Source organism: Haliotis asinina, chromosome 3, assembly GCF_037392515.1.
Source record: "Haliotis asinina isolate JCU_RB_2024 chromosome 3, JCU_Hal_asi_v2, whole genome shotgun sequence".
Classification (NCBI taxonomy): Eukaryota; Metazoa; Mollusca; class Gastropoda; order Lepetellida; family Haliotidae; genus Haliotis; species Haliotis asinina.
In genome coordinates, this window is record NC_090282.1 from 38,052,035 (window position 1) to 38,079,487 (window position 27,453).

Genomic DNA, 27,453 nt, shown 5'->3' on the forward strand with positions numbered 1-27,453 from the left:
TGAAAGTAATATGTATAAATTTTAGGAAATGTTCCTTTGTATAATAATATGTTATAATAATGTCCTACACATTGATGTTTGAAAAATCATTCTACGTGGATATCATAAATAGGAAATATTCTTTGGGGAATAAGCTCTCCACATACCTTTTGGATAGTGAAATAATGACATGTATCTTTAAATTTGCAACATTTGTTAACTACATTTGCGTATCAGGTATCGTTCCCTCTTTTGGACCCCTCAATACGGACGAGTCCATTCTTTACCAAACGGGTACATTACTATAATATATGCCGTACACATATATTTGCAAATGATGCTGAATCTGTGTGTTTACCTTTAAGACATAATTATTCATAACCACTTTATGTGTTACCCAAAGGTCTTCAGATAAGCGTATTAATTTTCATTAAATGGTCATCTGTTGGAAATGTGAATGTAATGGAAAATGCCCATAATGTGAAACTGAAATAGCAGACGAACCGGTCATCGGTCAAAATAGTTCCCGATGAAACGTAGGCGTGTCGTACTCAGATGAATAAGAAAGCGACCCAGTTCTTAACAAAGGACATAATCTATGCAGCAGATGTAATCCAATGGCTTTGGGTCATGAGAATATTGTCAGTGACACAACATAACACGCTAACATTCAAACGGGATCGTTGAAGTGGAATATTATTTAACGGGAGACTCAGTACCCTGCACCGCCCTCGCCGAGAGAAGTGGCAGGGGCTAGGACTGTCGGACAGGTCAGAAGAACTAAAGCCTGTAAAATGCTTACTATCTTTCGTGATAACCCATCTGCTTCACTCCTAGCAGCCTGTGGAGGAGTTTATTTCGTCTACTACATCTCTCGAATTGTCAAGGTGAATAACTTTCGTTTTTTTTCTGCATTGATAAAACGCCATCAATTTGACAGAAGTTCATTCTACTGATCGGGTGTAACCCCCCCACCAGAGTTAGCTTAGCAACTGAGTCTGATCTGTCAGTGCTAAAGTTGAGATGATCGAGATAATATTTGGACTTGCAGAAGGGGTGAAACTCACATGAATACAATTTTGCTGGGATTGATGGCATTGTGTATTTTTTGTGAAACCAAAGAGGAAATTCAGCCGAACCTATTTAATTGCAAGTCATTTGAATTTCATCATATCGTCCAAGCCCCAGTCCGACAGACCCTGCAACTTAAATTAAATGGGTAGTGTGAGAAAGTACCATCCGACCTAGCCTTTTGATCAATCGATTTCTGTTTTTGTATTTAAAATAACGTTAAATGATGTAATCAAGTTATAAGTGAATCATATATTTCATTCAATGCCGCTTCCAATTTCTTCACATCATCACAAGACCTACTCTATTCAACTGTAATCTAAAGTCAGTATCAGCAGCATTCGTGCAACATTATGTTGAGAGCCAGTTTTTCAGACGCCCTAATTATAAGCCACCTTTAATGATGATTTGACAATTAAACAGTAAAGAAATATCGTAATATTTTTCAATGTTGCTCAGGTGAAGTCTTAAGTTGTCCCAAGAATGTTTCAAGATGTTTACACAGTTTGAGTTACACAGTTTGAGTTTAGACTCTTTTTGTTTGAATGTGGTGTGGTTTTTGCCTTGTCTACTTTGATGTAATAGCTGATTCTGGAATGATGTCCCATTTATTTTAAGAATGTAGTTAGCCATTTTGAAGTCCAAAGTCCAAAATCAAGAGTCATAAAAGTCTTGTGTAATGTCAAACCAAAAACTAGTTGTTTATTTGACATAGATAAACCAGCTCATTTGTAGCTGGACGATTCATACACACTAAATAACACCAGTACCTGCGTTCTAGCAGTGCAGATATATATATATATATATATATATATATATATCTTTATGTGTGCCCAGTGTCATATACAGTTAGGGGATGCACAAAAGGGAGTCATCATAATATGATTGGGCTAAATTCTCAAGAAGAAATTCAAATTACCTATAAAAATTACATCTTAAGGTACATTACGTAAATCTATTCTTTTGATTTACAGGAGTACCTTCAAATGTTCCATGGGGATCCTTATAATTTGTTTTTGGGAGCCTCTTGACTCTTAACTAAAGGCAAGGTAAAACTCAAAAACATCTTCTATTCTGGGCAGTGCATTCATAGAACTGCCACTGGACAATGTGGCCCCAAGCACATGGAAGTTTTTAACTTGAATTTGTATGTATCTGTATTAGAAGTTTTTAGAGACCATATGTCATAAGGTATGAAAAGAAGTAACCAGTCAACATTATTTAGCTGACAGCTGACATTCACAACTAACTATCAACAAGTCAATTATTTCTTCCAACAAAAACCCCTAGAAGTGGTGATTACAGTAAAAATGTATATATTTCAATTGTAATCGATAATCGCTTGCCGCAAATTCTCAGATAATCAATAGTCAAGACTAAACACCTTAAAAACATGTCTAAAAAAATCACAGCTCTTTATGATCAGACTAAACCAACCCATCAATTTTGATGCTACTGGTATGACCTTTCTATGCTTTACAGTTACTGCAGGGTTTTCACAAAATGCACCCACCTGTCTGTGGAATGTTGGAAGTAAATCTAACAAGGTTATTTGGAAGTCCATTAATTTATAATATTTCACCTGAACATTTTGTTTCATGTGTTTACTTGAAGAGTGTTTTTATAGCATTTTTTCTGCTTCCATGAAATCAGTTATGAAGTCGATGACTGAGTCTTTTCAAGTTGTAGATGTTGATGAATATTGAACTTTTTTGGGGAGAATAATGTTCAAATTAGGTTTTACTATTGCATTATCAGATGGGCTAGTTCAAGGCAGCTAATGAAATTACCTTACTTTTTTAAATGTGATTCCATTTGAAATACTGAACATAGATGTAAAAATAGTTTCATAGGGAGCAGAAACAGTTTTCAGTAATTGGAATTGGTTAAATTTATTGCATCTTCCATTAAATAAATCATGTTGAGTATTATTTGTATGCATTAAGGAGTGCTGCCAGGGCACCTCAAATCAGGTGCCATTTCAATATTTGCCATGCCACATTCCCATTTACCCTGCCATGCCACATTCCCATTCCCATTTACCCTGCCATGCCACATTCCCATTCCCATTTACCCTGCCATGCCACATTCCCATTCCCATTTACCCTGCCATGCCACATTCCCATTCCCATTTACCCTGCCATGCCACAATCCCATTCCCATTTACCCTGCCATGCCACATTCCCATTCCCATTTACCCAGCCATGCCACATTCCCATTCCCATTTACCCTGCCATGCCACATTCCCATTCCCATTTACCCTGCCATGCCACATTCCCATTCCCATTTACCCTGTCATGCCACATTCCCATTCCCATTTACCCTGTCATGCCACATTCTCATTCCCATTTACCCTGCCATGCCACATTCCCATTCCCATTTACCCAGCCATGCCACATTCCCATTCCCATTTACCCAGCCATGCCACATTCCCATTCCTATTTACCCTGCCATGCCACATTCCCATTCCCATTTACCCTGCCATGCCACATTCCCATTCCCATTTACCCTGTCATGCCACATTCCCATTCCCATTTACCCTGCCATGCCACATTCCCATTCCCATTTACCCTGCCATGCCACATTCCCATTCCCATTTACCCAGCCATGCCACATTCCCATTCCCATTTACCCAGCCATGCCACATTCCCATTCCCATTTACCCTGCCATGCCACATTCCCATTCCTATTTACCCTGCCATGCCACATTCCCATTCCCATTTACCCTGCCATGCCACATTCCCATTCCCATTTACCCTGTCATGCCACATTCTCATTCCCATTTACCCTGCCATGCCACATTCCCATTCCCATTTACCCTGTCACGGCACTCAAGTCAAACTCTATTTCAGTCACTGAAAACCTAGCTTTTACAGTCATGCAGCGGCTACTATTTCTGGAGGTGGTCATAATTATGTGAAGGGAGTAATCATTGTACATTGTATCAATTAGTACGATCAGGATGATTAATTTCATTAGTGATGAACATGGCAACTATCAAATGTCCGCAATCCATGTTTTGGATAGAACATATTACCTTTTGAGTTTGAAGGTAGGGCGTTTATTCGTAGCTCCATCTTAGGGACATAGGCTATGTATTCCTTGACAGTCTTTCCAAACATAAACAGGCTAGTACAGTGTTGGAAGTATTGTAAACACACTGTTGTATCTGTGAGTGCTCTGTCACATGTCTATATTATTGACTGATATAGATCAGCCTAGGTAGTAAACAACACCTTGTTGTCCTGTCTGTACACCAGGTCAAGCAGATAGTGTCACTTGAGTGCAGTGCATTATAGGGGTGTGACAATACAGAAAATTCACATATGAAAAGTATTGTGATATCCTGGAACAATACAATATGCTGTCTGTGTTATTTTCTTTAAAACTGCATATCTTGATGTCAAGTAATGGTGTAAGTGTTGAAATAACCGTCAGTGTCTAGTGAAAAGTAACAATTTTAAGGTCAACAATGCATATGCAACAAAAGAGTATCAATACCTTTACTGTCTGAAAAAGTATCAAGATCATTGATGCTACGATATATCATCACAGCTCTAGTGCATAGCAGTATCTTTAATCAGCATCTGGGCAGCCAATCTTGTTGATTTTTAAAGGTACAATGCCACCCACTTTTGACAATACTTTGGCCTGCATTTTGCATATTGGGACATATGCACTCTCTTTAGTTTCCTATTGAAAACACTTATTATCGCTTAGGACTTGCCTGAAACTGATAATTGGACCTTCGAGTCGAACAGCATCAAACTGAGAACACTTGCCAAATATGGAATGTAAACAGTTGTTCTGTTTGAACTAGTTTCAGTCACGTTGTGCATAGGATATTCGTAAAAAGCACACCAGTGGACATAAGTCTAAGGCGTTTGCTTTAAATAATGATAGTCTGAGAGTTGATTTATTGCAACACTGCAATTAAACTTTTGAATTTAACATTGTAATCTCAATCCATAATTTTTTGGGAAATAAATTATTTGGAAGCTTTCCTGAGGGCTGATAATATTATTGAGAGAAATGTATTATTTATTTGTAGAGAAGCGGGGTGTGATATACAGCTTTTAAGATTCAGTCTGATAAATAGTTTGTAGTTTGATGCAATCATGACAATAGCCCTTCAAAGTGTTAAGTAGGTATAGAGTAGTGAGTCAAGAGATGTCTACCTGGATTAGTAATTGATACATCATATTGCAGCATAGCTGCTTGGCCAGAGCCAGATTTAAGGGAAATTTCTTTTGTTGTAGTAAAATAACAGTATGCTCCAGCTGTTGGTATAATTATGTTGTATTGTATCTCTCTCACACCTTGTATTGCCTGTTAGACGAGTTCTAAACCATTTGTGTGTAGGACTCAGCATGTTGTTGATGACGAGCAATTAGGTGCAGTTTTATTATAACCTTCCTCCCATTTACACTGGGACCTTCCAGGTTGGACTAAAAGTGCAATTTTATGAATATTTAACAGGTTTGTAACCCATTTGAATAATTGTTGGACATTGTTGATTGGGTTTGATTTGAAATAGGCATGATAGCAGCCACTGACTGAGGTTCAGTAACAATTGATGAAGGTGCTTGATGGGCATGTGCTAACAGCCAGTAGTTTACAACATGGCTAAGTTGTAGAACGGATCAATACTTTTTAATATGTTTTGATCCAAAATCACCTTGTTAAATGTACATTGCTAACATCCTTCAGTCATTAAGTGCAAGGTCTGTCGGAGGTGGAAATAACTTCAAAATTGCTAGTGTTCTCTGATACAGTGTCACATGTTTAATCACTTGCCCAGATAATTTTCCCACTATACCAGTCGATTTTCTTGTTGATTTTTGAAGTAGACAACATACACAAAATTGAAAAGTCAGCTAGACACCAGTACAACATGATATATAAATTTGCCTGCTCGACACTGGAAAAACATTGGTCAATGGATTTGGGTCTAGTTGCTATGACAGGGTTTCAGATAAGGCCGTATCGGCGTATGTATGAATGAAAATATGCACAATATGGAAGGAAATAATTTAGAAAATGTAGCAGATACACATCACAGCAGTGGTGAACAGTCTTAGAATCATTTACAGACATATTTATCTGAAGAATGTATTGTTTTATTGTTTATGGACCCATATACACAAGAGTAGCAATGTTCTGGTGCTAATATGAAACGAAATGCAAGATTACTGGTGTGCCATTCAATTCCATTCAGTACTCTACATGTACTCTCAAGATTTTCCCAATGGTTGTGTATTGAAAAAAAGTATGGAGTATGTACTTCTAATGTTGAAAAATTAGTTGGAGCCAGCTATGAACTGTTTGAAGTCATGTCATATATTCTATTTGGCTACTTTTCAGTATATATTGTAGAACATCTATAAATCATTGATTGAATGATGGTTAGGGCTAGCTATCGATACAGGTTACTGAGATCAATACATTTTTATCAATAAGTATTGGAGAAGTAATTTTTACCAAAAATGCCAAAAAAAAAAGGTCTGAAAAAGTTTATTAAAATTCATACCACTGGTGGGTTCTGACACTTTGATGCTTGGGTTACCTGCAAAACCACATCTTGGCCTTAGCTGAAAGCGGCCCATGGTTAAAGACCTCATTTTGTGTATTCTGTGAGTAAGTTACAACTTATATCGGAAATTATCAGTGACACTAGTTTCCAATTAGTAAAAAAAATCATTACTAATTATTCCTATCAGCAATATTTCCAATTATCAATCTTCTCAGCCAGGACTACTGATAATGTCAGTTATTGATCACTGGTATAGAGGTTTGTCTCTATATGTCTGTTATATTTTCAACATGGCATTACTTCCCCAGATTTCAGATAGTTAGATCATCAATTCATATGGTAGTTTGTAGGACAATTGTAAACTACGCTATTCATGTTCGTACACCATCATGGCAATCACCTTATACAGGCTGGTATTTAAAATTTAAGTTCTCAGTTCAACTGCATTGATTACCAGTATCGATAGCCAGGAAGAGTGCTGATGTGATGGAAAATTTATGTGGCTTGATGTATGTGCATGAATATGCATTGCTTATATAATATGTAAATAGAAGAGACATTTTCTGCATTTAGTGGCGTTTCCTTGCTGAATAACACATCATGCTTGAGAACTTATGACTTCTTCGGACTGTTACAGAAACCTTTAATAGCTTGCCAAGATCAAAGGTTTTTAAAGTTTCTGAAGAATCACTGCCCGGTTATATCTGAGAAGTACTGGCCAACATGGTGGTGTTCCGAGTCCAGACTCCAGACAATCTTCCGTGCCATCCTCCAATCTTCACCACCTCTCACATACAACAGGTAAAACATGTCCTATTAAAGCCTGGGTCAGACACATGAACACTGGCATATCATAACGTAGTCTGTCGTACAGACCCTGAAGTATATATATCCAAGAAAGCCCACGTAAGTCTAGAAAATGTGGCAAGAGGGCCTCTGGGCTCCATTTCATTATATTATTTTTTTTTGATTATGAACGTTTTTTCAGTAAAATATGTTCATTTCAGAGACTAGCTGTTAGTCTAATCATAACATTCTTTTTCAAATTGCTTTGTACATTACAGCATGGACGTTTGTATTGTTCAGATGTAATGAAAATCTTAAATTATGTACTTAAGATTTTGTACGTAAGATTCACCTTACTTTGAATTTATCTGTTCAACACTGAATATTCTTTGTAATGATATTGCAGTGTTCACAAATAGCGTCTGACCCTCTGACAAGTCTGGCAGATTCGTCAGTGGTCAGATAGAAATCACCAACCCGCCAGCCCCTGTGTCGGACTGAATATTTCACAGTGTCTTTGTGTGAAGTTGTTATTTGTGGCATGTGACCCTTGTTTGTTACATAATGTTATTATTTGTTAATAATTTCAATGGCAGTTATAAGAAATGTTAAATCTGAAATGCTTGTTTCTATTCTATGGGCCCTGTGAACTTTCAGTGGGATACCTGAAACTTACAGGGCCTAATGTCCTGTTACTTTGAAACACCATCGTGAACACTGTATTAACATCATTTGGTGATATTTCATATCTGGACAAAGTGTGCAAAGGTCACGATTGATAACTGTTGTCAGCCTATGGAACAGCCCAGATACATATTGTATCAGCAATTGAACATTATCATACATGGAGAGATACCAAAATACAATACATGATCAGCTTCTGCATGCATCTTGAGTTGTGCTTCAGTAGAAAAAAGTCTTCAACAGAGATATTAGTCTAATTTCATTTTTGTTTATGGTTCCTGAATGGCATTGTTATTTCTTCCTAGTTACAGTGACAACCATTATTAATTGTTTGTGCCGTATTTGTCCCACCGTTATTGATGGTTTGTACCATATTTGTCAGTCTGACATGGTATTAGATCATACTATTAAAGGCAAGTTGTTTTTAGGAAAGTTGATGGAGTTAAAAAACAGGAACCAAATAGGAACAGAACGCTGTAAAAGGGGATATTGATGTCAGTGGTGAGCAAGTCTTCTTGTTCATAATTTAATGTTGCATGAAATGGAGGGAGCTGGACGGAAAAAGGGGATACTACCAGTCCCCTATAATAAATGACCAGTCCCCTTATTCAAGTATTGCCATTGTGCCCACTAACATTAATTTTGAAGGGTCCTGTGCTGCTGAACTTTTTCCCATGGATGAATAAATGTTTTCTGATTATTTGACCATATTCTGTCCCCGCTCTTGCCTCTAATGCACATGTCAGGACAAGGGTTGTTGCTTATCAAAAGTTTTATATGTGAGACTGTGATCAAGGTGAATTGAATTGGTAATCAGAAAGGCAACAATGGTGAAATGGCTGAGTGATTATATTCATCTGTTTCAGTGAGATCATTGACACCCCTGATGGAGGACAGATCAAACTGGATTGGGCGGAGAACACTGGGGACCATCGCTATGACGACAACCTCCGACCTACCGTCCTCATCCTGCCTGGATTAACAGGTACCAAATTCATCTCAATGGGATGATTGGGAAGATGGAGTGTAGCTCACTCAGTGGGATGCACTATTAATCCATGTAGATGCATTTACTGAATACAGTTGATATCATTTCTGATTTCTTCCACTGTGTTATTGCTGGACCGAGTGAGTGAGTTTGGTTTTACTCAGCGTTTGGTAGTATTCAAGCAATTTACTGCAGGGGGCACAAAAAATATGCTCCCACCATGATATTGATTGAACATTGCTAGAAGCGGCATACCCCTAACCCACCTACACACTGTTTTATATGCTTGAGTTGACAGACAAAGGATTGGGAGAGACAGGTCACGAGCTATTTTGCACGTTAGAGTAAGAAATGGCCCTTTAAAATTTTGAAGTCTACTATTGATACAAGGGCAGTGGCCCATTCTAAATTCAGTAAATGGCTAATAATCCTGAAAATGGCCAATTGTCAAAGTTCTCTATCCCAATCCCTGCAGACTATAGGCAATTTAATAAATGGGATCAACCACTGATGAATTTTTGTGGTTTTGTATTCTTTTTTCCAAGCATCAAAGAGTGACTGTCCAGACAGAAAACTGTTCTGATGTTATTTATCTTGTTTAATAATGATGTTCATTTGTCTCCAGTCAGTCAAATCATTAATGGCATGATTTTTAAAAGGTATTTAGTTTTAGTGTTTCTTAGATTATTGTGACAAGAATACACTGTAGTAGTTACAACGACAAGACTATGGTGTACAGGGATACAAATGGGGGACATAGTGCACCAGACAGATAATCCGTGATAATACAGTACTGTCAGTATCATGGCTGAATGAATCGTTCAGCTACATTTGTGATGGACCCAGAAACTAATTCAGAAACCCTGTTATCATCCAAAACAGATTTCCTGTTACGTGAACAAGGATTTAAAATGGCCACACCCATGCTAAACTGTGAGATTGACAGAGCCACTGATAAGTGATAAACATGATAAACAGTTTGATGGGATGTAAAGTTTAGGTTTTCAATCCTCCGAGCTGGTCAGATATATCAGATTTTTCATGAAATGAATCATAGTGAGTTTTATTTCACTTATGTAAGTCATGCTACCTGGGCATATTGAAAATATTTCATCCATGCCATTTTAATATTTCCATGCCACTGCATACAAACTGACAAGTGCTTGTATTGGCATACAACCTGTGATATGATCTGTCACACTGCTAAAATTTTTGTCATGACAAAGTGTTGTGCACTGAAGCTGTGATGCGATACAAATTCCAATGTAAGAATTTCAAAAACACATTTACTGTATGAAGGGAAAATAAGTAAGCATATATTTTAACAAACAATAGTAAGTTTTTTTTTCACAGATATTGTGACTTCGCAATATTCAAACTTAAACGTTGTTGTATCATAGCTCATTTGAAGTGTCATTTCAGGATATACCACAATGTAAATCTTTGTATTAATTTACTAGTCGGCCGCCCATGGATTGATGCACATCTATGATTCGAAACTAATATTGACTAGTATTTCTATCCCTGGTATATAATTTCAGGAAGCAGCAATGAGCCGTATATCCTCCACATGGTACACGATGCCATTGACCTTGGCTACAGGTGGGTAATCAAACAACTGGTCTGTTTTCTAGCATTTCTACTTGTTACGGTTAAGAATTTACCGTGACAACAATGTAAGAAATCCCCTGTGAACCAGCAAAACAGAACAAAGACAAGTCATAAACGTTCAAAATCTGTTATTGTGCAATGAGAGCAAGGTATACAAAGTCACAAGTCAATATAACAGTGCAGATTTCAGGTACAATTCAAGAAAGACTAAATCTAAGTCAATGGGTCACAAAATACAACATAGCAAACTCACCAAAGTCTTGGTGTGAGAGAGAATTAACTATGGCAGAATGTCAACACAGTGATCGATGCGACAGCAGATAATGTAGGTCTGGCGTTGACGGGTTTCGATTATCAAGCGTGGCAGTGATGTAAATGAGTGTGAGTGTCGCCCTCAACACAGCCACCAGCCTTCATATATATATACAGTCATTTCCCAAAAGTTGGACTGGACATCATCAACATTGTAGAATGCCTTCGAATAAGTCTCCCAGAAGTAGACACAGAGAAAACTAGGAGTAGATAAATTCCGGAAAACCAGAATGCTGAAAGTGTTGACCAGCTATTAAAATGAAATGTGACCCATCATAATTAATATTCAAAACACTAAATGTTGTCACCCAATAATAATTATTACTTAATTGATAACAAAATATACAGAAAATACACACTTGTAACATTACTAGTCTTCCTGCTGACGCTAGAGAGTTGGGGAATAGTCTAGTGGTTAATGAGTTGGCTCATCATTCCGAAGATCTGGGTTTGATTCCGCACTTGGGTACAATGTGTGAAGCTCACTTATGATGTCCCCTGACATTTCTGTACTATTGCTACTAGCAGCATTAAACCATACTCACTCTGATGACCCATCTACACAGAACACTCTGTTTTTTGTTTGTGGACGTTGTTAACTATTTGTACACACCACAAAGAGTACACTCAGACAGACACAACATATCTGTTGTACTCGCCGTCAAGAACAAGAAAAGGTCCAGGTCATAGGGAAAGCATCCAAATGTTTTGATAGTCTTTCTTGCACAACATTTTGAATGGGATGTTTGTAGCTATCAGTTGTTATGGATGTGTCAGAGTCGTAAACACCATATTTGGGGCAGGTTTTCTAGGATCTGCTGTTTGTGTTTTGAAACGGAAGCCACACAGTTTTGTAGTCGGAAATGCTACAGCAGACTCATTGAGCTGAACTGTTTTGTCTGCATGCTGTCTGTCGTCTGTCATCTAACCTGATGTAATCTCCAAGAAAAGGCCTGGCCCTGCATGAATTTTTGTCATAAACTGAAGATAATTTAGCACTGAGACAGCTAAAATATGTTTTTCTAGCTTCTGTGTGTTTTAAAATGAAGCCTTCATGACAATCTTAATTCAAAGATAACTTCATGAAAGGGCTGCCCGTTGCCCTGGGACTCTCATTGTGTTTTTAAGAGCAGCTTGAAAATACTGCGTGATTATCATGCTAGAATGACAATGTTCGTTTTGTTTACTTATAGGTGTGTGGTGTTCAATAACCGGGGAAATGGAGGTGCACAGCTACTGGTAAGCATTTATACACACTGCCGAGAGTCAGACTTTGGAATTCCTTGCACATTGTTGGTGATGTGACATGGTTCCCTGTGCCTTAAACATGTTTTCAGGCTCTGACAACTTCTTAGGTATGTTCCATTGTCAAGTGTTTGATTTGTTCCATTGTCAAGTGTTTGATGTGTTCCATTATCAAGTGTTTGATGTGTTCCATTGTCAAGTGTTTGATTTGTTCCATTGTCAAGTGTTTGATTTGTTCCATTGTCAAGTGTTTGATGTGTTCCATTGTCAAGTGTTTGGACATAATTAATGAAATACTACAAGCAGATGGAAAATGGTGTTGGTGTTTGATTTGATCTGCATTTTGAAGTCATTGTTTTCTCACTCACTAATACCATTGACCTTTGTGACAGACTCCACGGACGTACTGCGCAGCTGACACAGGGGACATGGAGCTGGTAGTCAGCCACATCAAGACCAAACACCCTGAGGCTCCCGTCATGGGGGTTGGAATTTCGCTGGGCGGGTATGTATGTGGGGATCACAGTCTCTTGGGGATTGAGATCTGACTGGGTGGGTATGCATTTATGTGATAGTTACTCACTAATTTAAAGCAGAGTGAATAAAATGTGTTATTATGTACGCACATTTTCCTGGCTATTTGATTGGTCCAGAGGCGGTCACGTGACCGTCGACAGAAAAGCATATTGACTCCAACCCAGGTCCGACCAATATTCGTATTGACTTGAGTTACTAAAAATAGATTTTGAGAGACCCGGATGAGGACTTCCCTATGATTCAACCAATGAGATAGCTTTGCTTGACGGAATTCCCGTTACGCTTCATTCGTAACGCTGAGATGACAGAAAGTAAACAAACTCGTTTTGCGGAACTTTCGGATACTGAAAAAAAGATTATTTTGGAAAATGTTGAAGCCAAAAACACAAAGAAGGCCACTTCAACGGCGATACGTGTTTTAAGGGAATACCTGAGCCAAAAGGGCAAAACTATCGAATTTGAAAATCTCACCCCTGAAGATCTTGACGCTATTTTATCAGAGTTTTACCTAGAAGCAAGGACCGAAAAAGGAGAAAAATACAAAAAATCAACGCTCATGGCCTACAGACATGGAATACAGAGGTACATCGAAAAAACAAATTTTTAACTTACCTTACCATAGGTCTTAAGCATATTACCTCTAGCTTCGCTAAACGAGATCAGACAGTCGTTGATTCGCCATCCCCTCGATGGCTACCTCATGTAATCTACGAATGTAGTCACGGAAGTGACGTGATCTCTCCACTCGCGCGAGAGCGCAGAATCCAAAATTCACTTTTACCTTTAGCGTTCGTGCGAACGGACGTGTTGGTTTGCAGTTTTTTTTTCCTACTGTGTGTAGTTTCAATAAAGTTGCTACTCCTTGGTAGGTATGGTTTGTATCCCCTCATTATGTATCAAAGTCAAGTCATACAAGCATTTAATGTGCTTACCTTGCTACCTCGTGTTGTTCTTTTCTCACTCAGGCTTGGCTTGGCCATGTCGGAGGTGAGAACGACATGGCGTCCATGAGGGTAGTTCATCTTGTTGGTGGTTTGCCCGTCATGTTTCTGCCCATGCTTGGTCATTTTCACTTGTGTTTTCGGTATTTAGCATACTTTTTTCTGCCATGAATTTCAGCGTAGCGAAGGCAGCCATTGTGGTTGTTATTTTTCGCTGCCCCGCACTTACGGGTGTGCCTATTTTTTACGTAGGGGTGCAACTACTTTCTACATTTTTATGTAGGGGGTTTTCCTCCTAGTATTGTATTAACATGTCGTCAAGTCGTGGTTTCTTGTCTGTTACAGTTCTGTGTATGACTCGACACTATTGTACTGTCTGCAAGGGGCAGAAATCAGCCAAGGACCCACATCCCTGGTGTCCGGATTGTGCGTCCGCTGTTTGTTCCATCGATAGTCGGTGCCTACACTGTCAAGCGTTATCTCTCACCGATTTCAAGACCTTTTTGGCGGTTCGGAGGAAACGTTTTACGCAACGTAAGAGAAGAATGTCGTCGCCAGCGTCTTCCTTGGGATCCTTACCTGACGACCAAGATCTACCACCGCCTTCAATACCACTATCAACGCCGAGTGTGGAGCGCTCATCTATTACGCCGGCGCGCTCCTCTCCAGAGCCTACGCGTTCGGACGCCTTTGTAGATTTATCTCACCCGGATGCCTTATCCCATCCTGAAGTTCAGAGGCTTCTGCGATCTCTCTTGACGCCGGGCGCTGCTGTACTCCCTACCTCGGTATCTACACCTTTACCAACGACAGCGCCTAGACTTACGCCAGCGCCGTTGCCTGTACCAGCGCCTCTGCCTGTCCCGGCGCCACTGCCTGTCCCGGCGCCTTTGTTTACATCAGCACCGGTGTTTTCGTCAGCGCTTATTCCGACGCCAGCGCCTATTCCAACGCCAGCGCCTGTACCAACGCCAGCGCCAATATTGTTGCCGGACCCTGCTCCTATAACTACGTCTTATCGGATCCCCAGAGTGTCTCATACGCTGACTAAAGAAGAAATGTTACAGCGCCAGCTGGATGAAGAGCGCGCTCGTCGTTTAGAGGCTGAGCGCTCCCGGCGCAGATCTCGTTCTAGGTCCCCGAAGGGTCGGCGCTCTCGTTCTCCACACCGTAGCAGGCGCCGGCGCTCCCGGTCGGTTTCCCGCTCTCCAAGGCGCTCCTTAGAGGAAGACTCACGTACCAGAAGTAGACGTAGAGTGCGATCTCGGTCAAGATCACCACGACGTCTCTCTAGATCCCAGCGTTCGCGATCGCCGGAACCACTGCGGACTTCCGGCAAAGAATTTAACACTAAGAACTCTGCTTCCAACTCGAGTCAGCGACGAGAATCAACCTCTATTTCCTGGGAGGAACACGAGGAACAGTTCTTTTGCCCAGACTATGAGGAGGAACCTGGCAATGTTGGTGATAGTGATGGCACCTATCTTCCCTTAACTGCTGTCTTTGAGTGGATTGCCGACAGATTACCGGACTGTCCTTCCCCTTCTTCGGATTCAAACAACCCGGCGTCGATTCACTTGACTCCTGAGTTACTTATTCCACCACACCCTATGGTGGCGGATGCGATTACTTTGTTAGACTCGGACTTTGCGAAGTTATCCTTAAATCCGACCATCAAAGCGTCGAAGTCTAAGAAATCAGATTATAAAGTGCACAGTCTGGATTTTGCCGACAACGGGGCGGCGCTAGACGATTCAATTAAGAGGTTGTCAAGTTCAACTCCATCATCTTACAGAGTTCAGGATTCAAAGTTAGCAGCTGTTGATACTGAACTGAAACGTATGCTTAAACCTATCTCGGCGCTTGCGTCAGCCACCTCCGCTGCAGCCTTGGATTTGTCAGAGGATAATGCCTCGAGGGTGGATCATTTAACTACCATTTTTGCTTGGCAAGGCAGAGTACTCCATGACCTACTTGGACACTTACGTGCGGCGCTAGCCATGACTACTACTATGCGCCGATCTGGATTTTTAGATGCTTGTTCTTGGCAAGAGGAATTTAAACGTCAACTTCTTCGTGCACCATTTACGTCTAAGTTCCTCTTTGATGAAAAGATACCGTCGGTGTATAAACAACATGCCGAACTTACTAACACGGAAGTGGCGCTGTCAACTTTCGAGGCCTTGGGCTCTGCATTTCGTGGCCGAGCCAGGGGTAATGCCAAGAAAAGATATGTACCCAGGAGAGAGTCGATCCGTTCCTCGTTTGGGAGGGGACGAGGTCGTACCAAAGACTCAGATGTCCAGCGCAAGCCTCAAGAACGTGGCAGGGATGCCCCAGCTACGTCCGGTCGAGGTAGGGGCAAGCGTCCCTACTCCGGCCGCTGAAGCCATGGACTACTACGACTGGGACCTCCCACCCCCAGTCGTACCAGTTCATCCGACCCCTGTAGGTGGGAGACTAGGGATCTTCTGGGCCAACTGGACATTCCTGGAAGACCCGTTTGTTTGCAAGATCCTGAGAGCCGGCTACAAGCTACCACTAGCCAGAGCTCCGCCGTTGACTACCACTCCCCTGTCACGAGGGTACTCAATAGATCAACAGGTACTTATCCTAGAAAACATCAACATTTTATTAACAAAACATGCTATAGAGATAGTGTCAGAACCCCATCTCTCCCCGGGGTTCTATTCACCCATCTTCCTGATACCCAAGAAAGGTTCCACCAAAATGCGGATGATTCACAACATGGCGACTTTCAACAACCTGTATTTAGCCGAGCCCCCGCATTTCCGAATGACATCACTGGATCAGATCCGAGCCAAATTGTCACCCGGAGCTTGGATGGCCAGCCTAGATTTACAGGATGCTTACCTGCACGTTCCTGTATTCCCACGCCACAGGAAGTTCCTGCGTTTCATATTCAACGGAGTACACTACCAGTGGCGAGTGCTGCCGTTTGGAATTTCTACGGCCCCGTGGCTTTTCACTCGGGTCACACTGCCTGTCACCCGGTTTCTGCACCTCCGGGGGATAGACTTCGATCCTTACATCGACGATTGTTTTCTAAATCACTGCAATCCTCAGTTGCTACGCAAACAACTGGACTTCTCCACACGCCTACTTCAACAGTTGGGATGGATTATCAATTTCGAGAAGTCGCAACTGAAACCAACGCAGGAGTTAACGTTCATTGGGGGGTTGTTCCTGACTCGGCTCAATCTAGTCAGGGTCCCTCCCGATCGATGGCAGAAGATTCTCGCCTTTACGGATCGAGCTCTGTCCCTACCTCTCACCCTCAGAGAATGGCAGTCTCTGTTGGGCTTGTTGACGTCGGCGCAGGACCTCACCCTCAGAGGACGGCTTATGCTGCGCCCACTACAGAGGTTCCTATTACCATTCATTCGAGAGAACGACCTCCAGTCGTCATTTCTTCTACCCCCGCACCTGCATCAGTACCTCAGGTGGTGGACGGTAGAGTGGAACGTCTGCGCCGGTGTTTATTTGACAAACTTCAACCACGACCACGAATTGTTTGTAGACGCATCCCTCTTGGGATGGGGTGCTCATTTGAACGGCCAGACAACCTCAGGGCTGTGGTCAGGCGCCGAAAAGGAGTGGCATATCAACAGCCTGGAGATGCAAGCAGTCATCCTAGCGGTTCGCCACTGGCTACCGGTCCTAACAGACTCCAGACTCCTGGTAGCGTCCGACAATTCCACGGTCGTGTGGGTGATTCACAATCAGGGTACAACCAGGTCCAAACAACTTCTGGACCAGATGTTCCTGTTAGCGGATCTGGTAGACAGCAACGGCATCGTGATCGCGGCTCGTCACATTCCCGGCTGCAAAAACATTCTGGCAGACGCCCTGTCGCGCCCCGGCAAACCATCCCCGACGGAGTGGATGCTTCATCCGGACGCATTTCGCCAGATTTGCTGGCAACTCGGGAGACCACTGGTAGATCTTTTTGCCACCAGTTTCAATCACCAGTTACCAACGTACGTATCTCCCGTGCCGGATCCACAGGCGTGGGCAGTCGACGCGATGTCTCTATCATGGGAAGGACTGGACGCATATGCGTTCCCTCCTCCAATTCTTCTCTCGGATGTAATCGCCAAGATCAGACTGACGCAGAACCTCCGACTGCTTTTGGTCGCACCTTGGTGGCCAGCCAGATCGTGGTTTCCCGATCTTCGACGGCTCGCCAGCGGAGACCCTTACAAACTTCCAGAGTGGTTGCATCTGCTTCGACATCCACACAGTCGACAGCTGCATCCGGATCCACGGCGATTCCATCTTCACGCATGGGTCATCTGCAGAGAGCATTAAAGGCTAAGGGCTACTCTGCGCACGTGGCGAACGTTATAGCTCGCGCGCATAGAGTTTCTACCCGTTCTTTATATGACGACAAATGGCGCTCTTTTGAGAATTTTTGCACACGAAGATCTCAAGATCACATGGCAGCATCTCCTCAGTTTGTGGCACAGTTCCTTCTCTACCTACGGAACTCTAGACATCTCAAAGGCAGTACCTTAGGCACCTATTTGTCAGCTTTGAATTCTGTCCTTGCTATCAAGTCAGATTCACAGATCTCCAAGATACCGGAACTTATTGCGCTTCTCAAAGCTTTCAAGCTGGAAGACCAGAAGACCAAGTTTCGTCCTCCAGCTTGGGATCTTAATGTTGTCCTTCAACATCTCAGAGGGCCGCCGTACGAGCCATTAGAAGAAGCCTCCTTTGAACATCTTTCCAAGAAGACGGTTTTCTTACTATCATTGGCAACAGCGGCTAGAGTCAGCGAGATCCATGCTCTTGACGTTACTCAGATCCGATTTGAACAGTCAAGACACGGACGTGCTCATTTGGGTTTGCTTTGGGATTTTGTGGCTAAGAACCAGCTTCCCGGGCAGCCTAACAGGTTATTCTCCATCCCTCCTTTGTCTACGATCTTGGGTCATCATGACTTGGAGGAGGAGCTGCTATGTCCAGTCAGGGCTCTCAGATGCTATATTAAAAGGTCAGCCTCTAGGAGACGATCCCGCAAAAGGTTATTCATTCCCTTTGCCGTGTCCTGCAAAGGTGAAGTAAACAGAAATACTATTGCCCTCTGGCTCAGATCGACTATCCTGGCGGCCTATGACGACAAGCACCTGCCTCATCCGGTAGCAAGTAACCCGCACGAGATCAGGGCCTTGGCGTCTACGATGGCCCTCCATCGGAACTGCACAGTACCGCAGATCATGGAGGGCTGTTTCTGGAGGTCATCAACTGTCTTCGCATCCCACTACTTGAGGGACTTGGCAGTTGAAGACGTGGAGGGATTACAGTCATTTGGTCCATTGGTGGTTGCTCAGCAACTTACCCGACCATCCGCCCATTAGGTAACTACACTTCTACTTACCTTTGGTCTTAAGATTAACCTCACCCCCAGGGTGCGTCGGTTTTTCTTTGGAGTTCTATTGGGTTGCTCTTTGTCCTGTTCCAGGTATTATCCTGAGACCGTTGACATTGGCTTTCCCGAGTTCTCCTGATGCATGTGCACTGTTTGCTGAGGGATGGTCCTCTGGAGTCCACACCACCATCCATCTGTCGAAGCCATATGCATAAGACCTATGGTAAGGTAAGTTAAAAATTTATTAAAATCTAAATATTTTAGATATTTAAATACTTACCTTACCATAGGGCGGTGACTCCCTCCCAACGCTGGATGCTCCTCCCCACTTTGGACTCTTCGGACCTTCCGGTTGACGGTAAAAGTGAATTTTGGATTCTGCGCTCTCGCGCGAGTGGAGAGATCACGTCACTTCCGTGACTACATTCATAGATTACATGAGGTAGCCATCGAGGGGATGGCGAATCAACGACTGTCTGATCTCGTTTAGCGAAGCTAGAGGTAATATGCTTAAGACCTATGGTAAGGTAAGTATTTAAATATCTAAAATATTTAGATTTTAATAAGACCTGACATTGACATAATACGAGGCGCAGATTTCAAGACATCAAGCAAGACTTTCAAGGCGATGGGAAAAGAATTGAAGCGCACTGGATTCGGCGAAGTAAATCATCATGCCCCCATAGCCGACGCAGATCTGATTAAACTGTACGACTACGTTTGCAGTGATGACAGTCCTGTGTTTCTACAATACAAGGTGAATAGACAAATACAAAAATCGTTACGTAATCAAAATGTTTTTGATGCACTACACTTCAATGTATTTACAATTTTAATGAGTATCAATATTGATCAATCATGATTCTATAAATCCATTAATTAGACCTAATATTTGACGATCAGGTGTTCCTGGATATAATGCTTCACTTTGAAAGGAGAGGGAGAGAGAACCTGGCAGCACTAAGGGTAACAGACCTAGCGGTTACCATGGACGCTGAGGGAGACATGTTTGTTTACATGTGCACGGACGAACAGACTAAGAACCATCAAGATGACGGAGACCGTGCTAGAGGGAGGATGTATGAGAAGAAAGGTATGCAATTTTATTGAACACATTATTTTGAATGTAAGCCAATATGATTGTAAACACTGAAAGGATACATACCACAGTTACAACAAATGACGCTGGCGAGGCAACCGTGACTACAAATATCAAGGGACGTCACTCTCATTCAATTTCCTTCGGCTGTTTTAAGTTTTGATAAAAGCTTGCTCAAAGGTTCAAATCCATAAAATGTTACATTATTATGCACTTTTATTCAAACAATTTATTCATTCTTTTACAGACAATACAAGATGCCCAGTCCGTTCTTATGTGAAGTACATAAGACTTCTGAATAAAAACTGCCCAAAGTTGTTCCAACAACCGAACACGAAGATGGAATATAACCAGCACTATTATCCCATTGCCCTTGGCCACAACCGTATCGGTTCAATGATGCCAAATCTGAGCATCAAGGCAGGGCTCTCCATGAAATATACTAATCACTCACTGAGAGCGACAACTGTTCACGTCTTGGACGCAGCTCAGGTCCCTTCCCGCCATATTATGACCGTGACTGGACATAAGTCTGAGTCCAGCCTAAAAACATACACTGGCTACACTGATGAGAAAGCCAAGAAGAAAATGTCAGCAACCATAGCTGAGAAAACCTGTGATGCTGCCGCGCCTGTTGATGATATCAATAACTTCCTGAATGATGTTGACTTTGACAGACTTCTGGAAACAATTGATGTTCATGAAACTACTGACTCTGCAATTAAGCCTAATGTGCAGATGCAGAGCAGCATGGTACATAACTGCTTGACCCGAATGCCCGGACCTGTAATGCATGGCTGCAATGTTACTATTAACTACAATTTCTACCAACACCAGTAAAATGAGCTTTGTATTCACAGTATTGTTGACGTAAGGTTATTGGTTTGTAGTGGAAATAAAATTACTTTTCTTGACTGAATGATTATGTTTTGGTTTTTAGAAGTTCATTTTCTGTAATTACATAATAAAACAATTATAGACTGGTGAATTCGGTCAATACCTGTTTTTATGTACCCGCGAAAAGCAATATTGACCTCGGACTTCGTCCTCGGTCAATATTGCTTTTCGCGGGTCCATAAAAACAGGTATTGACCTCATCACCAGTCTATAATTCTATATTGCCTGGCTGCTAAGCAATATTAGAGTCTGCCTTTCCTTCACAAAATTATTCACATTCTTATCAAAGTGTAGTCAGATAGCCTCAACTCAAAAAGTTCACTCCTCAGGCCTTAGACCTAGGTTCAGCTCCCCACCTGAGTACAATGCGTGAAGCCTGTATCTGGTGTGCCCCTTGCCATGATGTTGCTAAAACCACAATCACTCTCCCATTTTCTCAGAGCTCTAAGCTCCATGAGGCTCATCTCACCTGTGTCAGTAAGTTGCATTCCATTAGTGCTGGGGTGTACCCTAGTGGTTAAAACGTTCATTCATCATTTTCGTTTGGTTCAGTTTCCCACGTGGGTACAATGTGTGAAGCCCCTTTAAGGGGTCACCTGCTGTGATATTGTTGAGATATCGTATTGCTAGAAGCATTATGAAAGTAAACTCACTCCCTCACTCATTAAAATCATCATCAGTAAACTGAAGCACGCACAGAGACAAAAACCATGACTTAGACTGACCTGTAGTCCTTTCTTACTTGCAGAATGATCCTGTTCAATTACCTTGCCAAGCTGGGGAAAGATGCCCGTCTTATCGCGGGCATGTGTGTGTCAGTGGCATGGAATGTGTTCGAGTCCACATTGTCTCTGGAGCAGCCTCTCAACTGCTTCCTGTTCAACAAGCGGCTTGCAAGACTCCTAACTGAGACTGTCAAGAAGTAAGCCAAGACTTGGTTGTGTTCCTCTTTGCTGGGTGGACTTGACCAGTTAAGAATATCAGTCTTGTTGAAGTCTTTTCTCATCTCTTTGAAGACCCATGAAGATTCAGTTTAGATTTTATCCTCAGCTTGTCATGAAAGGCGACTAATGGGATCAGGTGGTCAGGCTTTCTGGTTGACACCTGTTGTTATATCTGAATTGTATTGAGAGATGCCCATGCTGTTGATCACTGGATTGTCTTTGTCTTGGCCAGACTTGATTATTTAGAGACTACTGCCATATAGCTGTAATATTGCTGTTGGACAAGAACAATCCAATCAAAGATATCATCACTGTTAAAACCCAATTTTGATTCGTGAAATTGTACAAATACTTGTCGTGTTTTGCCAGTTACTTCACTTCACCAAAGTCAAGTTGGTATTACAATGTATGGGTATGTGTTGTATTCCTGTAGCAGTTTTCATTTTTAATTTTTGAGAAATAACCCCAAGACTGAAACTCAAAATGTTATATCAGGGAAGAATACACATTTCATTTTGAGAAATGATGTTCAGCTGTGGAGCTCAAAATGATTCACTATTAGAGAATAATATCATGATTTCATATTTGTAATCTCACAATGAACTTCTTCATGTGTATATGTAAAGTAATAGCCAACAATGTGTAATCCATTAAATGTATCTCTGTTACAAATTAGAATTCACTATGTTGTATTGTTGAATTAGTTTGATTGTAGATGTATATTCATTGCAGGAACATGAAGCTATTTGAGAAGCACTATGACATGGAACACGTTTTAAAGGTCAGTCGATAAAGGGAGGTAACCCATGTCTTAAAAATGTCCAAGAAAAGGCTGCTGTGAACTTGGCTGATTATGCATCAATGTACCTTAAACATTTTTTGAGTCACACAATGGATTAGAAACAGTTTGCCATGAAATGCATTTGTTTGTTAGAGCAAGATGCCTAAAGTTTTATCAACAGCCTTTACTTCCTCACATGTACTCTTTATGCAGCTGTGTATCACAAAATGTGTAAAGTAATAATAGAGTAGTTCTGAAGAGATGAGAGCCTGTGTCGGGGTTTTCACCTTGACTTACAAAAGTGGACCTGCATCAGAATATTTTATTGGTCCTTGCTGGTAGTATGAGGGTCCTGTAAAGCATTGAAATAGAGAAGTAGTGTGCGTTCAGATGACTTCAGAGCCTGTAATGAATCAGTGATTATGTGGACAGTGATCATGACTTTTGGAAATCACATACACAGATACCTTCTCTTGATGCAGTGTATGTTTGCTCTTAATATATTTGTGCATCACTCCTAACAGTATTTGGGCTTTGCCGCATCCATTCTCTACATTTATGCATACTCGACATGTGGGTCAGGTAAAACTCTGATATTTGCATGTATTTGATGAAGTGCTTATGTTGTCACATCATCTTCCAGAGCAACACAATCCGAGACTTTGACGAGCGCTTCACGGCAAAGGTTTTTGGGTTCAAGTCAGTGGATGATTACTACAAACAAGCCTCCCTCCATGACAAAGTCCACGCACTCAAAGTTCCCGTCCTGTGTCTTAGTGCCGCTGATGATCCCTTTGCTCCCTTCCACAGTCAGTACCTATATGTCTGCTAGTCAGCTCTCTTAGCACTAAGATAGTCGTAAGTGCCATACATTAACATCAACTTACAACTATGTTAGCGCTAAGAGAGCTTTGAAAATCTAGGCCCTGCAGTTTGATGTGTAGAGACTCATCCCTTTGAGGCATAGTCTCCATGGAGTTCGAATCCTGGATTTTATTTATTTTAGGAATGTTTGTCAGTGCTGTGAAACTTTGCTTACATGGGGCTGTTTTTCCTCACAAAGCCACAGAGATAAAGGTCTTCAAATGAGGTGATTAACAGGATCAGCAGCTCAGACACAATGTCATTTTTGCATGTTACCGGATCTCGGTTGCATAGATGGAAGGTCAAATGATGTGAACCACTGGATTGTCTGGTCCAGACTAATTGCTGGCCACCTCTATTAAGCTGGAACAAAAAACAATACAAACATACCAATAAGCCGCATGTACAGTTATGTCTGTAAATACTGTACGACTTCCTTCATTTGTGGCTCTGCTTCCAAACATAACTCAAGAATGTTATATATGTCTTCCGCAAGCCATAATTGTTTAGACCCGTGAAGGTCCCAGGGTAGAATAGGCCTTCAGCAATGCATACTTGCCATAAAAGGCGACTCAACTTGTCGTCAGAGGCGACTAACGGGATCGGGTGGTCAGGCTCGCTGACTTGGTTGACACATGTCATCGGTTCCCAATTGCGCAGATCGATGCTCATGTTGTTGATCACTGGATTGTCTGGTTCAGACTCGATTATTTACAGATCGCCGCCACATAGCTGAAATATTGCTGAGTGCGGCGTAAAACTCAACTCACTCAATCACTCATAATTGTTGAATGAGGTGACTGGCAAGATATCTTGGTGACCCAGGTCATTTCCCTACATGGGTACTTTGTGAAGCCCATTTGTGGTATTCCCTGCCTTGATAATGCTGTTATATTGCTAAAAGTGATTTAAAACCCAACTCACTCTCTACCTCACAACCAATGACCCATGAATGTCAAGGTGAGATCTGATCTTCAGAGTCCCATGCTTGTCATGAGTGACGATTAACGGGATCGTTTGGTCATGCTCTCTGACTTGGTTGACAGACTCAATTACTTTCACATCATAAAGCTGGAATATCGCGGTAAACCTAAAACTCTTTCACAACCAATGATTCTCTTCTTCATATCATTATTCTCCAATTTCAGCTATTCCACTGAAGGATGCTGAGAAAAATGACAACATTGCAATTGTTGTTCCATCCTGTGGTGGCCATATTGGATTTCTAGAGGGCTGGTTCCCTCGCCACAAGACCTATATGTATCGCTGGTTCGCTCAGTTTGTGGATGCTGTCTTCAAACATGGCGTAAAGAACGAATAGATGGAGTCAATGAGATGCAGATTAATGAAGAGACCACAGGTCATAACAAGAAGTAACTGGTAACACAGGGTCAATAATATTTATATGTCTTTGATAGATCATGATGTTCAATAACATTATGGGCGATCTGCACAGGCTTTTTATAACAAAGTTACTTAGATTTCATTTTGTTAACATCCAATACTCAAACTGAAACAGCAGTGTTTTTTTAACATTGATATGTTTACCTCTTTCAAAGTCTGAACACAAACTACAAATTTTACAGACATATGTTTTTCAGCAGAAAACTTTCATTAAGTTGAAAGGGCATAAATATATTGGCAGGGTGAACAGGAAATTTCTTGTATGATTAATTCCCAGTTATTTGAAGTAGAACACATGAAAGACACTTATAATATTTCACTTGATCTCAATTTCTGGGTACATTGTGCTGGTGTGGTAAGAGTGGCTGTTGAAGTTGGTGGTGGTGTTTGTCTTCTGACCTCTAGAAGACCAGCTCATGGAGAAGTTATATGTCACAAGTGGTCAATCCCTTGCCACTTAAAGTGAGAGCTGACTGTCGTGGGTTAGGGGGTTTTTTTACAGAAAGAACCAGTCTTCAACTCTCGTTTTTGGACTTCAACATATCAAATCCTGGAACTACATCTCAGATAATGACACATGTACTTGTCTTGAAGGTTGTTGGTATGATATTTGTACCACTTACATCACTTCAAGAGTCAAGCCTGTCAGGTGCCTGTCCGGTTATAGTCTGCAGATAATGAGAGATGTAGTTCTGGAGTTGTATATTTGGTCCAGCTCCACAGATATTTCTCAGAGACAATACAATGGCGGTGATTATGCAACAAGTCCTTGTTCCAGCACTCACCAGTTCCTCAGTAGTTTTTGTATGTGTTTTTTTTTTTAAGTTTCAGGTTAGTTCAGTCCCAAGAACAATCTTAACTTTTTGTGCAATAATCTCTCACTGATTGTCTTTATTCTATGATCCAAGCACCATCCTACCATTACTATTTCTCTTTTCTCTATCACTTTTTTATCCTCAGAAATAACACATGATTATTCTTGAAGAATGCATCAAGTTTAGATCTTCCCACATTTCTTCTACCTTAATGATGCTGTTTGAAAAGACTTGTACGAATTGTCTCCTATCTGATACTGCTGTCTGTGTGGAGTCAGATCTGTCTGGACTTCCGTTTTCATGGACTCATGTCAGTGTGGACTCACGTCTGTCCATATGCAAGTAGCTTTGGTAGCTGTCAGGATAAGGCTGTAGTGATTGGCTTGTCATATTATCAGTTGTATCACAGTAGACACATGAAACACTAAAACTTTCATGATAAGTGTTTTATTATCAGCAGACTATTCACAGGTAAATATTGCCTGTCAGACCTTGGTGGTGATGCATAAACCAGCTGTAGAGTTAAGGTCATTGTAGGTCCACTGCTTTCACATAAGTTTATGGTAACCACAGCGCTTTATGCAATGGTCTCCAGTGTGCAGTAGATGCAGCCTGTTTTTGTCTTGTCCAACAGGGTTATAACTTCAGGTTGCACTGAGTGCAAGTAGAGTTTCTTTTTTTAAATGGAGCCTTGCAACAGTGCCATACATCTATAATATTATCACATGATCAAAAAACATGAATCAGTCTGATGCTCCACTGGGCAGTGTAACTTGATGTATCTGAGCTCGAGTGAATCACTATGGCTCATTACCTGACGGTAGTTCGGACATACTGCTTTTAATTTACAACTAATATCGGCAACTATACACAAAACCTTCACTAGACAGATGACAAACATTTCAAATGTTATCAGAACAGTATACTTACATTTGATCCACATATAAACTGTGGCACCTGTGCATATTTCTCAACTAAGAATTTCACCTAGTGTCAAGATTCTGGTTAATCTGGAGACATATGGGTTTCTTTCACTATCTAGATATTGAAGTATGTGACTAAGGAGGTGTATGTAGTGTCTGATTAGTGTTTTGTCGGTCACTCTCTAGGGACCACAAACTTGATGACGATGCAATTTACAACTAACAATGAAAACTTGCTGTTTTTGTTATTTACAGTTTTATTTGTTTTTTATGTGTATAAATTTTGGAACAATTACATATTTAACAAAGGTGTTTTTTGATTTATGTTGAGTGTATTTTAGTGTATGTACATATTTGATGATTGCGAATATAGTTTGCTATGAAATAGTGACAATACGTTCAGATGAAATAATAACTTGTTGTCTTAACTGTGTGTTTTTGGAAAGATACCTTTAACACAAAATTTTGTTGACAAGTGGATTGCTAATCTAATATTAATGGAAAATGTTTATTCGGATCTAGCTGATGTAAAATCATACCACTGTATGTTTAGAAACTATTTTGATAACTTGCTGTGGATATACATGTAATGTATTTCCCACTTCAAAAATGCCATTGAAAGAACTTTATGACATAACTGAAAG

At 41.2% G+C, this 27,453-nt stretch overlaps 2 protein-coding genes across 2 annotated transcripts; both read left to right on the top strand.

Moving 5' to 3' along the window:
• Positions 1 to 713: 713 nt before the first annotated feature.
• On the top strand, positions 714 to 26,490 carry LOC137277942 (phospholipase ABHD3-like). The gene is made up of 10 exons (XM_067809953.1): positions 714 to 866; positions 7,221 to 7,384; positions 8,920 to 9,038; positions 10,583 to 10,643; positions 12,158 to 12,203; positions 12,602 to 12,714; positions 21,827 to 22,000; positions 22,755 to 22,803; positions 23,447 to 23,612; positions 24,816 to 26,490. Exons 1-10 carry the CDS (start codon positions 774 to 776, stop codon positions 24,986 to 24,988), a joined length of 1,158 nt encoding a protein of 385 aa, XP_067666054.1. The 5' UTR covers positions 714 to 773; the 3' UTR covers positions 24,989 to 26,490.
• LOC137277220 (uncharacterized) lies at positions 12,967 to 21,021 on the top strand. The gene is made up of 4 exons (XM_067808891.1): positions 12,967 to 13,340; positions 19,644 to 19,839; positions 19,986 to 20,175; positions 20,429 to 21,021. Exons 1-4 carry the CDS (start codon positions 13,048 to 13,050, stop codon positions 21,019 to 21,021), a joined length of 1,272 nt encoding a protein of 423 aa, XP_067664992.1. The 5' UTR covers positions 12,967 to 13,047.
• Positions 26,491 to 27,453: the final 963 nt, after the last annotated feature.

Coding starts and splice junctions, on each gene's coding strand:
- LOC137277220 (XM_067808891.1), top strand. CDS start 13,048: ATGACAGAAAGTAAACAAACTCGTTTTGCGGAACTTTCGGATACTGAA. Junction 19,840..19,985: donor CTGTGTTTCTACAATACAAG/GTGAATAGACAA, acceptor TTTGACGATCAG/GTGTTCCTGGATATAATGCT. Junction 20,176..20,428: donor GAGGATGTATGAGAAGAAAG/GTATGCAATTTT, acceptor ATTCTTTTACAG/ACAATACAAGATGCCCAGTC.
- LOC137277942 (XM_067809953.1), top strand. CDS start 774: ATGCTTACTATCTTTCGTGATAACCCATCTGCTTCACTCCTAGCAGCC. Junction 12,204..12,601: donor ATGGAGGTGCACAGCTACTG/GTAAGCATTTAT, acceptor CCTTTGTGACAG/ACTCCACGGACGTACTGCGC. Junction 23,613..24,815: donor TCCCTTTGCTCCCTTCCACA/GTCAGTACCTAT, acceptor CTCCAATTTCAG/CTATTCCACTGAAGGATGCT.